This window comes from Brassica oleracea, chromosome C8 (genome assembly GCF_000695525.1).
Source record: "Brassica oleracea var. oleracea cultivar TO1000 chromosome C8, BOL, whole genome shotgun sequence".
In the NCBI taxonomy this organism is placed as follows: domain Eukaryota; kingdom Viridiplantae; phylum Streptophyta; class Magnoliopsida; order Brassicales; family Brassicaceae; genus Brassica; species Brassica oleracea.
Window position 1 is genome coordinate 18,039,585 of NC_027755.1, and position 14,717 is coordinate 18,054,301.

The 14,717-nt window shown below is 36.4% G+C and overlaps 1 protein-coding gene across 1 annotated transcript; it reads left to right on the top strand.

The window, feature by feature from the left end:
* Positions 1-744: 744 nt before the first annotated feature.
* On the top strand, positions 745-9,070 carry LOC106308825. The gene is made up of 2 exons (XM_013745941.1): positions 745-756; positions 8,276-9,070. Exons 1-2 carry the CDS (start codon positions 745-747, stop codon positions 9,068-9,070), a joined length of 807 nt encoding a protein of 268 aa, XP_013601395.1.
* The last annotated feature ends 5,647 nt before the right edge of the window (positions 9,071-14,717 follow it).

Genomic DNA, 14,717 nt, shown 5'->3' on the forward strand with positions numbered 1-14,717 from the left:
ACTGGTTGTCATGTTTATGTAGTTAAGAATATTCCAACATGTCAAAAAATAAAAACTTACAGTTTTTTGAGAAACTGTATTAACTCCTACTCCTAGTGATGACTAAATTACTAAATACTAGGTTAAGATTCACGTCTTGCGCGGAATGAACATTATATATCAACTTAATTTTATGTATTATGTATTTTTACATGTTATGAAATAATAAATATATATTGAATATTTTTTCTATTTGATAGGATATATAAATAAATTTAAATGATATTAATATACATAGTATATTTTTAATATTAATGTCTATTAAATGATGTTTTCTACTCATATGTTCTTTTGATCATTTGTATCTTTTAAAGCAAAATTTTAAATTATTGATAACAAAATTTTCATTGTGGAGTTAATAGTTTTAGTCATTTCTATTTAAAAAAAATTAAGTTGTCAGTATCTATTGAAAGCTTTTATCAAAAAAAATTGTTCAAAGTAAATTTCACAATTAAAATATTTATGTATTTTATATGGTATATATTTTAATTTAAAACAATATATATATATATATATATATATCTAATCTTGATAATTAATTAAGTTAGACTTATTACTTATATGATTTTGTAATCATTTGTATTTTATCATAACAAAAATTTTAAACCACGGATCACAAAATTTGAATGTGAGATTTTTAACAGTTTTGATTATTTTTAAAAATTCAAAATATAACATATACAAAAAAATCTTAATTTTTATTATATGGTTAATGTGGTTGTTTAATTTATTTTAATAGTTTATAATTAAACAAATATGATAGAAGATACACTAATTTTTATCAAATCTTTATTATTCAAAATCATTAATTTACATATTTACTTTAACCACATTAGACAATTCCGTAACTTTTATTTAAAGAAATAATAAAAAACATTAATCATGAATTTATGGTTAGTTTAATAAAAAGCTTATTATATAATTAGATGGACCAGTATATTTCTCTAATGACTCTAAAAATCATTTTATGACACATGACTACAAAAATAAGTTGTAATGTTTCTTGGTTAATATATAGGGGATATCTGGTAAATTAGAAACGATTTAAAATTCATTAGTTTGTTACCATAATGTAGGAGTTAAAGAACATGGCTGATACCCATATGACCACATTATTTTATATCATAATTCATAAATATAAATATGAGCGCATAACGTATATATGTGTGCGCAGCATGTGGGTATAAGTCCTGTACCATGCAAGAAAACTCTTCCGTCAGTTTTTTTTTTGATAAACTCTCTTCCGTCAGTTCCATGGACCTGAAGTTAATCACGATCCACCACGTCTCATTAAGTCTAACCACATGTTTCGTTATTTTAAATAATCTCTTAAACAAATACATAATCAAACTACGTTCTTATCTTTCTTGGTTTGACAAAAAAATCATACTAGTTTTGCGATATTATAAATACCTCTCCACAATAAAAAGCCGCTGCGTATTTAACATACAGGAAGGTAAATAAATCAAAACTCTTATATATTTTTCTTTTTGAATAATCAGGAATATCCAGCCCGAAATCCAACCGACTAATTCCTTAGAGTTTGTCTACCGACGCCAAAAAGATCCGGTTAATCGCAATAGAAATTAAATACCTATATCACTGCATGGCCGCATATGTTTAGTGCCGTATGGTTCGAACCAGGATCAATCCGTTCATCTGAATTCATTTACCACTAGACCACCCATATGAAACCGATATTAAATGTTGCTATACTTCGTTTTCTTGTAAAATAGAAAAAATCTATAACAATTTCATTAAAGATTTAAATTGCATTTGCAAGTACAAAAATTTAGTGTTTTGCATTTTTCATATGAGAAGGTATCTAATAATTAGACGATACGTTTGATTCATCTCTTGAATCCATTATTTGAATTAAATAAAAACAAATGGAGTAATAACTAATGACTTTGCTCCAGCTCTAGTTCTGAAAAAAAATAAAATTCTTTGGTCCAGCTCTCGGTTTAACTAATTTCTGGTTTAATTGTAGCTAAATATAATAAAAGCCGGGACCACAAACCCTTGAAATTTGAGTTTATTGGTTTATCTATCTATTGGGCGGTACCTAGTTTCAAGGTTTTTTACTCAACAAATATTAAATATACCATTTGAATGTTGGAAGTTGTTAGATTAATTATATGTTGAACCCAAATCCTAGTAAAGCCGACGTGGGTTGCCACATGAAAAACCTTCGGTTGCGCCAGCTGCAATGGCCCTGTCACGGTTATTAATTTTTGTGACTACGTTAATTTATCGCTTACAATAATATAGTTCAGACACTAAATTGAAATATATTTTCTCAAGTTTAACGTGTACTGTTAATTAATCATATTTGTCTTCGATATAAGATACATAAATAGTTCATCCTAAAACGTGTCGCTCAATATAGGTATGAAAATTTGATTCTTTAATCAAAATAAATAATGAAATTTGTGTGCATTTTGGTTCTGATTTCCTTATCGTCGACGTAGGCAAGAATCTTTTTCATTTGTTTTGGTTATAAGAGTGTAATAATTGGCATGACAAATAGTTCGTATAACTATAGCATGTGACCACTTCGATGGTATTGGTATGACGCACACTATATCTTGAATCTTCTAACCAATAACTCGATATATTTCAATTAGTTTTACATCTTTTGTTATAAAATTGTTTCAACTACTTTGATCATACCTATAAGATTACATGTCGATTATGTACATATATCATTGGCGTGTAACTATAACCTATATATTTATCATTAATAATTAGTATAGTGTCTACATAACAAATTGTAAACTTACTTTCGGCAAAAAAAAAAACAAAATATGCATCTTCATCTATAAAACCAATTCATATCATTATAGTATAGTCATATAGTGTCTGCATAACAAATTGTAAACTTACTTTCGGTAAAAAACAAAACAAAATATCATTTTTTTCCCAAATTTTGATTTAACTATTACGTTTGTAACTTTATATAATAAATAAAAATCAGTCGTCGGACATGCTATAGGATACACAGGTTAAGAAAACAAATCATTCATCTATACAATCGAATCATAACACCATCTTCCATGTTCTGCTTTCATATGAACACCTACAAGTTCAAAAGATTTGTACGATCAGACATCCATATATATGTTCCAGCCGTTAGAAACTATTTTATTTTCTTTGTGAAAAGTATATATATATATATTTTTCTCCTGGTTAGTTTGGTTGGTATCTGATTTGGCCATCATAAAATCTATCATATTGGTTAGACCATAAACAGAGATTTATCTAACAAAAATATCATTTATAATCTTTAACAGTTCACTAAGATCAAAACTTTCAGACCAATTAAGCTGTCAAATGTTTCAAGAACGATCCCCTATTGAGATATGCCCCTTCTACTTGATACATAATTTGTAGAATAGAAACAATTGAAATTGGGAAACGTAGTACCAATTGGATTTATTAAATCTGTTTCGTTGTAATGCTGTAATTTTTCTTGTCTTGACAAAAACAAAATCCCTTATTTGCTAAGGTCTTGGTGCCTATAATCTGCATCAAGATTTTGTGTCTTGAAACTCTCTCAGTATTAATATATAGTAATGTGAATAACATCAATATATTTATTACGATCTACAGAAAGGTCTAAAACAAAGCGACCATATATATTCGATATTGGAGTTTATGAAGGTTTGTTCCATTATTGACACCACTAATTGTAGTGTATACTAGTATATAAATATATGCATGTTAGGTATAGTGACAGTCGGATCGGAGTAATGTATGGGACGAGTAAGTTCACAAGATCTTGGGAAATCTAGGGAGTTGTAAATTGCCAATCATTTCCATATAAATGAATGTAATAAAATGATTTTTTTTATTTGGCTCCTATAAATGAACAAGAGAATTGAGGAAATCCCACATTTAGAAAAAAAGCCCATTTTCTCTCTCCATTGCGGAAAATGGGCGATTAGGGTTTCCCTTCGGATCCCGCCGTCGGTTGGCCTCACGCCCGCCGGCGAGAACTCTCTCCCCCCCCTCGCTTTCTCTCTTATATCATGGCGGCTACCAGTTCTCCTTTACCGTTCTCGAGCGAGATTCCTTCTGTGGAAGTCACTAGAACGGCTCAAGTCTCAGATCGGGAAATACTTCGGCAGAATACTGATCTGGAAATAAAGCTTCAATCTTCTTCGGTCCCGGTGTCTATTCCAGCAGCGTCGGTTCCATCATACGCACAGAGGTTTAAATCGTCTCTCCGGAACTTGCAGAAAATCGCGGACCCCTCCTTCTTGGAGGACGGGACGCCGGTGGTCCAAGCGCCAGAGGATGTGCTTCTGGAAACATCAGAGTTATGGAAAGACCATATCGTGGCCCACTTCCATGGAAGAATGCCTCCTGCAGGTAAGATTATCGCGGATCTTAACCCGGTGTGGGGAAAATTCGGGAAAATTACTGTCAGTACTGTCTCCTCTACCTGTTGTTTAGTCTACATCCCTTCGGTTCAGACTAGAGAGTGGGTTCTCCAAGTTGGGTACTGGCAAGCGGACAGATGTGCCTTCTCAGTGTACCCTTGGACAGCTGATCGAAACCTTGCGGCTCAGGAGCTTCTGTTTGCGCCTACTTGGGCTGTGCTCAAGAATGTTCCTCCCCAGTTGTACTCTTTGAAGGGTATAAGTGTGGTGGCTAGTGCTATTGGAGAACCTCTACATACGCGGCTCGATCCTTATCACTTTGGAGATACAAAGGTGAAGGTGGAGATTAACTTATCTCACTTCCCACCCGAGGTGGTCGTAGTAAGGGATTCTCAAGGTAACTCGGTTCAGGTTAATGTGGAGTACCCGAGCCTACCACCAAAGTGCACCAACTGTGAAAAGTTCGGACATTTAATGAATCGATGTCACCAGCCCCTTATGAAGAAGGAGCATTCTCAGAATCAAGAAAGGGTGGTCAGTGTGGTGAAAGCTGCAGATGATATGTCATTTGCAGACATTCCAGTAGAAGAGACCAAGGTTGCTCGGGAATAAAATCAAAAGAAGAAGAAGAGAAGCTCGCGATCTAGGTCTCGGAGAAGGTCAAGGTCTAGAGCTAAGGCCAGAGCTTTAAGCTCGCCTCCGGAGGTTCAGGAAGTCGTTGGCGAAGAACTGCAAGGGGAGGGTTTGAGAGTTGTGGCGAGAGATGATGATCAGGGAGGTAGTGACGTAGTTCAGGAACTTACTGCTCAGACCGAGAAGGTGGACGTAGAGAAGGAGGAGAATGAAGCTAAGAATATCGTTGCAGATAAGGTTGAAGGAAAAAAACCAAGTCAGACAGAACCAGATGAGGAAATCGAGAAGGACAGCTCCATTTGGTTTACTAAGCATTCGAAAGCTTATAGGCGAGCGATGCGACAGGAGGAACTCTAGAAGGCAAATGGAAGAAATTTTACTCCAAAGACATCGTCGAAGTATCTTACTCGAGGAAGCTCCTTGGGTAAGAAATCTGGTTTCTGATTCAGTACCTCCCCATCATTGTAAATATGAAGTTATTTAGTTGGAATATTAGAGGTCTTAATAGCGAAGGTCGGAAGAGAGTAGTCCAAAGTTGGTTACAGAATATGGGTTCGTCGGTAGGAGCACTGTTGGAGACTCATGTACAGGAGGAGAATGTCAGTAGTGTCTTGGGACCTACGGCTCTAGGTTGGAGATTTGATACTAAAAATGATCAGACAGTAGGCGGAAGGATTTGGCTGCTGTGGAAGCCAGAAGTTTTTGTAGTAGTGTACTTGAGAACGGATAAGCTGATTATTTGCGGAGTTACGGATCCTGCTACGGGTACGAGTTGTACAGTTTGCTTTGTTTACGCTCATAATACCTAGATAGAGAGGAGAAGATTGTGGACGGACCTAGCTGCTATTGCTAATAACTCCTTGGTTGCATCCTCACCACTCGTGATTATAGGGGATTTTAATCAGATTTTAACGGCGGAGGAGCACTTCTCGTTGCAATCTTATGAGTTACCAGTTAGAGGTATGACAGAGTTCCATGAATGTCTAGAAGGAAATAATCTCTCAGATATGGACTTTCGGGGCACGTTCTTTTCTTGGTTGAATAGGAGACCGGAGGATCCCATTCTCAGGAAACTGGATAGGGCACTGTGTAATGACAAGTGGCGAGAGGTATATCCAGTAGCGGTGACAGTTTTTGAAGCTCCGGGAGATTCTGACCATTCCCCAGCTATAGTGAGTTTTTCGACTCTTCCAGAGGTTAGGAAGTGCAGCTTTAAATATTTCTCGTTCATCTCCACTCACCCGAGGTACTTGGAAGAGATGGTATCGACTTGGCAGGAGGAAATTCCAGTAGGTTCAAAAATGTTTTCACTGGGTCAGAGATTAAAGAATGTTAAAGCGTTGTGTAGAAAGTTGAATAAAGAAGGGTTTGGGAACATTCAACAGAAGGCAAGGGACTCTATGAACGAGCTGAAGGAGATACAAGAGCAGCTGCTTAGCTCCCCGACAGATTCTCTGTTTCACCAGGAATTTGTTGCAAGGAAGAAGTGGCAATTTTTTGAATCAGCTCAGGAGATATTTTTCAGTAGAAAGGCTCGGGTTAGGTGGCAGTCGTGTGGAGATGCTAATACCACCTTCTTCTATAAGGCAGTCTTAGCGCATCAACTTAGAAATTCTATAAGGTGTTTGGTGGATGGAACGGGCCATAGGATCTTTAGTCAGGACCAGATCAAAGATATGGCAGTGGCGTATTTTCATAATCTTCTCGGTTCAGTAGATAATGAAGTGGTGGCAATATCTGAGGAAGAACTGAGAGGTCTGCAACCATACAGATGCCCTTTTGAAGTTGCAGAGAAGCTCATACTCCTACCAACAGATGAAGAGATTATAGGAATTTGGAAGGGAACGCCTAAAAACAAAGCACCAGGCCCTGATGGGCTTGTTGTGGAGTTTTTTTGGGAGGCCTGGGAAGTGGTTGGGAGGGATGCAGTGGAAGCTATAAAAGAGTTTTTTTCAGACGGGTAGGATGCTCAAGCAGTTTAACGCTACAACAATTGCGCTTATTCCGAAAGTTATAGGGGCAGATCAGTTAACAGCTTTCACGCCGGTTTCGCTTTGCTCATCGATCTATAAAGTCATAGCAAGGATTCTGAAGAAGAAGCTAAAGCTATGTATATCAGATATAGTCCAGAGGAATGAAGTGGGGTTTGTTCAGGATCGATTGTTGTGTGAAAATGTGTTGCTAGCTTCAGAGTTAGTTAAGGATTTTTACTGTTAGGGGCAGACAACGCGAGGCTGCCTGAAGATAGACATCTCAAAAGCTTATGACAATTTGAACTGGGATTTTCTTTTGGGATTACTAAAAGCAATAGAGCTCCCAGAGAGGTTTGTGGATTAGATTAAGGAGTGTATCTCTACAACTTCCTATAGCGTTGCAATAAATGGAGAACTCCATGGCTACTTTCAAGGGAAGAATGGACTGAGGCAAGGTGATCTGATATCATCTATGTTATTTGTTATAGCTATGGATGCTCTGTCGAAGAAGTTAGATGAAAGAGCCATCAACGGTCGTTTTGGAATCCACCCGGAGTGTGAAGCCCCGTTGATAACTCATTTAAGCTTTGCAGACGGCGTCTTGATCTTCTTTGATGGGTCAGCAGACTTGTTGAGTGGTATTCTTCAGATTTTGGAGGAATTTCGGCAAATATCAGGACTCAGCATCAACAAGAACAAAACGGAGTTGTTGATAGATGGAGGAAGTGCTAGTAGATGCAGGGAGTTGGCGTCACAAATGGGTATTGCGCAAGGTTCATTGCCGGTGCGATATCTAGGAGTGCCTTTGTCCCCAAGGAAAATGACGCACACTAATTTTCAGCCACTTCTGGATAAGATTTCAGCAAGATTCAACTCTTGGACAATAAAACATTTGTTGTTTGCCGGAAGATTTCAGTTGATACAAGCAGTTATTTACTCAACAATATCATTCTGGGCTTCAATGTTCATCATTCCTAATGAATGCATCCGCATTCTAGAGAGGATGTGTAATGCGTTTTTGTGGAACGGAGCTCCTAATTCAGCAAGAGGGGTAAAGATTGCTTGGGAGTCAGTGTGCACACCCAAGGAAGCAGGAGGGTTGGGGCTTAAGAGACTGGCTGATTGGAATGTTGTTCTTGGATTGAAGTTAATTTGGTTATTGTATGCGGCAGGGGGTTCATTGTGGGTCTCGTGGGTGAGAAGGAACTTAATTGGGTGGAGAATTTTTGGATGTTAGAATTGCAGAGAAACGCAAGCTGGATCTGGAAATCGTTGTGTAAGCTGAGACCTATAGCAAGACCCTTCATCCAGTGTAGAGTGGGCTCGGGGATCACAGCAAAATTTTGGGTAGATAACTGGACGTCATTGGGGCCGCTGATTGATGTAGTGGGAGAGAATGGACCTATGATCACTGGAGTGAATCTTAATGCGGTGGTGGCAGATGCGTTAAGAAATGGAGGTTGGATCTTTGAGAGGAGTAGAAGCAGGAACCCTATTATCTCCTTCATGAGGGAGAGCCTTCCTGCCTCTCAACCGATCATTGAATCAGAGGAAGATGATCAATATGTTTGGGTTACTAATAGGCAGAATGGTTCGGAGGCATTCTCCACTAGTGTAACTTGGAGGAGTTTATTCCCTTGCAACACAGAAGTCTTTTGGCACAAAGAGATCTGGTTTACAGGGCGTATTCCGAAGCATGCCTTTATGTCTTTGATAGCAGCAAGAGACAGGATGGTTACTAGAGATAGACTGATCAGTTGGGGGTTGCAAGTGCCTACGGTCTGTGTACTATGCGTGAGAGACGACGAGAATAGGCAGCATCTCTTCTTTGATTGTGTTTTCAGTAGGCAGGTGTGGTCTCACTTTGTTGACAGATTACACCTCTCTCCTCCAGCACAATTCGAGAGTGGGTTGAGATGGCTGAAGAACCCATCAAGAGACAAGAATGTGAAGCTGATAGTGAGGCTGCTTTATCAAGCTTGTCTATATCTGATTTGGAGGGAAAGAAACTCGAGAATACACTCTGGAAATACTCGATAACCGGGGGCGTTAATTGCTGAGATTAAGCAATTGATCAGACTACGACTCGATCCTTTGTCTCGTGCTCAGGTTTTGAAACAAGGAGAGATCTCGGTGCTCTCAGCATGGTTTGTTGTCTTTTAGAGTTGCACAGAGTAGTTTTTTTTTAGTTTGAGTAGAGAATTTTGGTAGTGGGCTAATGTCTGTCTGTTTTAGGGTTTGGGCCTTTTTTTGTAGTCGCATGTTATATAAATAAAAGAAAAAAAAATATCTTTTATTCTCTCTATGATAATTTTCATATTCATTTGAAGGTTTCATTTGTTATTTTTTCTCTTTCAGTTTTAGTGATTCCTTTATCTGTCAGAGCAGGTTTTGTTATTCTTATTTTTATACTTTTTTCTTACACCAACTTGTATAGTAATTATCTTGTACCAATCAACAAAGAAAATGATATTGTTTTGGTAACTTAGTGATATTATTCTTATAAAACAGTATATCATTACTATTTATTAATCATATGCAGAATGAATCTATTTTATTTGTATGTTATAAAAGTGCAACCTTGCTAAATTGGTAAAATTTGTATTCTTCTCGAAGATATACATTATGTACGTGTTAAACTGATTTATATATTTATTACAATTTATCATCTCTATATATTATTTCTTTTTCGTTACTGCTACTTAAATTTTCGGAATAAATAGGTTTTGAACAGTAACCAAAGAATGAAATGGAACACTGAATTTCTTATCATTCCAAAAAAAAATCACCATTCACAAGGAATAGTTTTTCCCTCTTGTTCCTCCCCATTCTTTTTTTTGTTGAGAAATATAGAACAAAAATATTCCTTGTTAAATTTGATAAGGAACAAGCATTCCTTTTCATTCCTGCAATTTTAGTCCTATACGTTTCTTTCCTATTCATTCCTCGTGTTCCCGAAAAGGTCACCAGTCGGAGCCTTAATAAACAAACATCATTACTGTAAAATCTTGTCATTACAAAAACTCATGATATAGCAAAATTCTCAGTTTTTGTATACACTTTACATATATGATCAATCAAAATCGGCAAATTTTTTTTTTTTTTTTTTAACTAAAAATCGTCGGAAATATTTTTCCGTAGACGATTCTTAAGAACTTACTAAATGCGGTCTAATGAACGGATAGTTGCTAATTCCTATGATTGATTGATCAAATTATTAAAAAGAACTAGTATATGAAATAATAAACAAAAGAGCTTTTTTTTTTGCTCAAACAGAGTCCTTTTTATCATTGCATAAATCAATTGTTAAATAAGAAAAGAGCCATAAAAACTAGGAACTTTCAAATTAAAGTCAAAAAAATCTTCAACTTATGTTTGAGCTAAAAAAATCTTTAACTTTCAAATGTTGGCCGTTTTAACTATCATAATTTGTTGAGTTGGCCATTTAAGAAACCTAAATAGTCAACTGCTAAACTCGATTATAAAAATAAATGTTTGTTAACTCTCTAAACAATGTTGTTTTAAAAAATTAGTCAAACGACGTTGTTTTGCTTCTTTAAACACTTGAAGCATCTCTTTCGCGAAACTAAAGCGCCAAATCGACTTCATATTCCTCACTCGGAAATGAGGAAGATGAAGTCGGTTTAGGGTTCTGGTTTCGCAAAAAAATATGCTTTGAGTGTTTACAAAAGTAAAACTACGTTGTTTGATTAATATTTAATCAGTTTTTAAAATAACGTTGTTTAAAGAGTTAACAAACGTCTATTTTTTTAATCTAGTTTAACAATTGACTATTTGAATTTCTTGAATGGTCGAGTCAACAAAATATAATATTTAAAACAACCAATATTTGAAAGTTGGAGATTTTTTTAGCTCAAACATAAGTTGAAAGGTTTTTTAGCTTTAATTTGAAAGTTGATAGTTTTAATGGACGTTTTCTCGTTGTTAAATCAGGAAAAACTATTCTAACTCCGTAATGGCACTCCTTTACAATCATGCTCTGAGTGTAATCCCCTTTTTTTGCATTGGTAATAAAATTCACCTTGTTCTAAAAATATACTTGTATTTAAAATCAGTACAAATATTCTTATAGTTGTTGACGAGAAGCAGTTTGGAAAAGATGACATACAATTGACAAATTAAATTAACTAAAACTCCATTAACTCTGAAAACTCTTTCTATTCGTATGAATTTTCAAAGTGTTAAAAAGAAAACCCACCCAAATGACTACAAAATCACAGTGATTAAAATAATTAACATCATGATTTTCTATTAGTTATGATAGCTATTGGCTACTTTTTATGCATTAATTGAAACTCGAATAATAATACAACAAATATAATAATATAAAACATTAAACTACATACTACTGTCTACTGAGATACTATGTGACTAATTAACTCATCAAGCTCTCAAAGATTATCAATGTAGGTGATGTTTGTTTATTTCTAATATAGTTTTTTTTTTTGTCAAATTTTTAATATAGTTTAGTTTGCGTTTATGACTAATATATATGTGTCTGTATCTCTCTCTCTGAGACTATAATTTAGGTTATAGCTGCAAAATATGTGTGAATGCAATTAGGCTTTTATATATGCAAATATATTAGTGGTTTATGTCCATATTTCCTACAATAGTTATAAAAATATCTAAATTATTAAAAAACTGTCTCAGATCGATTATAGAATTAACAAGAAACAAATGTCATTTTGATTTATTTCGAGTTTTTTTTTCTTTTCGAAACTCTTCGAGTTTTTCATGCATGAAAAAGAGATTGTAAATTTTTTTTTTGGTGTAAATGATTGATTGTAAAAGTTGATCATATGATACTTGTTATTAAAGTAGAGTATCAATGTTGTTATAAATATATAATCAACATGAATTAAGACAACTCCACAAACCAAAAGAAGATCAAAATACTTTTTAAAGGGTAGTCTGGGATAACTAATACGTACCAACAGTTAACGTTATCCCATAATACAATAATATTTTGAGATAGAAGTGCACCGCCATTTGTAGGAAGCAGTAAGCCAAGTTTTTTTTTTTTTTGCTAAATTGTAAATGTCATTAATCAAAATGAAGGTTTGGTTACAAATTTAATTGTAACCAGATTCTGTTCGAGAGTCATTCTGAATTTTTGGGGCCGCAAAAAGTTTAAAAAAACCCCCAAGACACAAATAGATTAACTCAAAGCTTGCCAACAATGGTGAACTTTGAAGTTAATAATCATTATAGGACAAGAGACATCAAATTAAACTCCCCACCCAAACGCTTCTTGACTATTAGAGTAACCAGACCATCAAGAGAATAGCTAGAGGCAAGTTCAGTCAAGCACTCACCGAAGTGGCTCAAGCAGACATCGACAGAAGCGGCTGGCTTTCGCTCCAGAGCTCCACTAGAGGAGGAAGAGGCTGACAAACGAGCCCAAGTTAATGCAGCAGACGACGAAAATGTAGACCTGAACAACACCACTAGAAGTGAAAGCACAAGTTACGGTCAAGCGCAGCCGGTAAATAAAGCTCCCCATCCGGCTACACGACACAAAGGATGCGGCGAAGACAGTAAGTGAACGAAAAAGTTATCTGCCGGAGCTTGGGAGCAGAGGAATGAAGTACTGAAGGAGATGCATAACTCCTTTAAAAACAAGTGACCGAACCGAGTAGAGAAAGCTCATCCTTGAAAGCAGGTGACGCCATCACAGGGGTTGTCCTCAAAACCTCAGGAGTCGGCATCGAGAGCAGCAAGGAAAGCCAATCGAACTCTGAAAGGCACACTATGGTTGACATGTCTCATGACCTAAGGAACAGAGGTCCTCTGAGCGGTGAGCCTTAGCACCGCTGTTACTCCAAAGCGGAGAGGAGAAGCTCTGACGAGACCTTGAAAAACGAATCCTGTTAGACGTACGGGTACATGCCGACGACGAGAGCAGAGGCGGAGGCAACGACGCCTCACCATCTTTTCCGGCGAAAGCAAGATCAGATCTGACCCAGATCTTCTCCGATTGAAAGCAGAAACCAAAGATCGAAGGCTCCTTAAGCTTCCTGAGAACTCCTCTCCTCGTTGGTGCTCCAGAGAGGTCACATACTCATGCGACACTCGACTAGATCCACCGAGATTTCAGTGGAAATTCAGCAACACCACACAAGAAGGAGAAGGGTAGGACGAAGAGGCTAAGGAAGAAGGCTAGAATGCATGACGGACTGGGGTGGCGACCGGAGCAAAAGAGCTACCGGTCACCAAAGAAAAAAGATGCGACAGCTGATTTAGGGTTTGTGGAAGCCGAGGGAAGAGGCTCCAGAGAGAAAAAAGTTATTTTTTATTGAGCTTGAAGTCTTCGTTCGTGAATCATATTCTATTGCAGTAAGCCATGTATATACTTATATAATGGTAATATTGCTTTTATAATTAAACCTAATAATTAAGTAAACTAAAAACTTTCTGCGGCGAATGAGCTGCAAATTTCACTTTACGCCTAATCGTGATGAAGCGATTCGTATACGTATCCAATGATATCATCTTCCTCCTTTTCTCTCTTACGCGTGATAATTGATCATCGTTTTCCTATTTATTTACTTTAGTACTTTGATATATTGATTATTAATTTGCTTCAGTTTTTAATTTATGTTTAAGCATATAAAGCCATGAAATTGGCGTAGAAAGGAAAAAGAAAAGGAGAAAGATCTAGTTGGCATATGAAACCAAAATAAGGTTTTCTGAATATATATATATGGCTAATATCGAATATAAGTTATATAACACACTAATATTGTAAATAATTATAATAGAGTTTGGTACGTACGTTTATCGTGATCAGAAACCAACAAAAAAGTTATTAACTAAGTGGTCGTGACTCACGCACGATGATAATACATTGATTCATACCTAATAAGCTTTTCTCGTAAACCATATTTCAAGTGCTTTTATAGAAAAGGTGAATGTATTGTTTAAAGAGAAATCGGCCAAAAAAACACTGAAGTTTGCGGGAATTGTCAAAAGAAACCTTTACTCGAACCTGACCAATAAAACCCCGATTTTTTGTTGACTTTTTTAGTTAATTCACAAACTTACGGTTGACTAACCAAATTAACACACCGTTAACCGACAGTTAAGACAGTGTTAACTCACCGTTAATTACTGCCGTTTAGTGAAACTACGTCGTTTCATTCAGTTGTTTTGTTAAACACAAAATCTCAAGACGACGTCGTTTTGCTTAATTAAAATTGTTGTTGCTGCCTGGACTCGAACCCGTGCACTCGTGGTCGTAAGGGGGTATTGCCACTGAGCTAGTGGACTTTTCGGAAGGTTATCACACATGTTTATTTTTATTGATCAAAAGATGTGTTTGATTGCAATCAAACAAAATGAAACCCGTGTTTGAACGTAACCCTAATTTCTCAAATCGATTTGGGGATTTCTCTTGTAGAGATGGTAAAGACGAAGTTCACAAGGAATGGAAAGGAGGTAATGATTTTCGGAGCGATGAGGAATTTCGATTACGGGAGTGACGAAGCGGTTCAAGAGTCGAAGAAGGGTGGAGAACGCGATGCTTCTGTGAGTTTGCCATCGCTGGAGAGATCGAGGATTCGTAAAAGCGTTGAAGGGATATCGATGTTGGCATCTACAGAGGTGTCGAAGGCGTCGAAGACTAGGCGGGGAACTTCATATGGGTCGCCTGCGTCATCTCCGG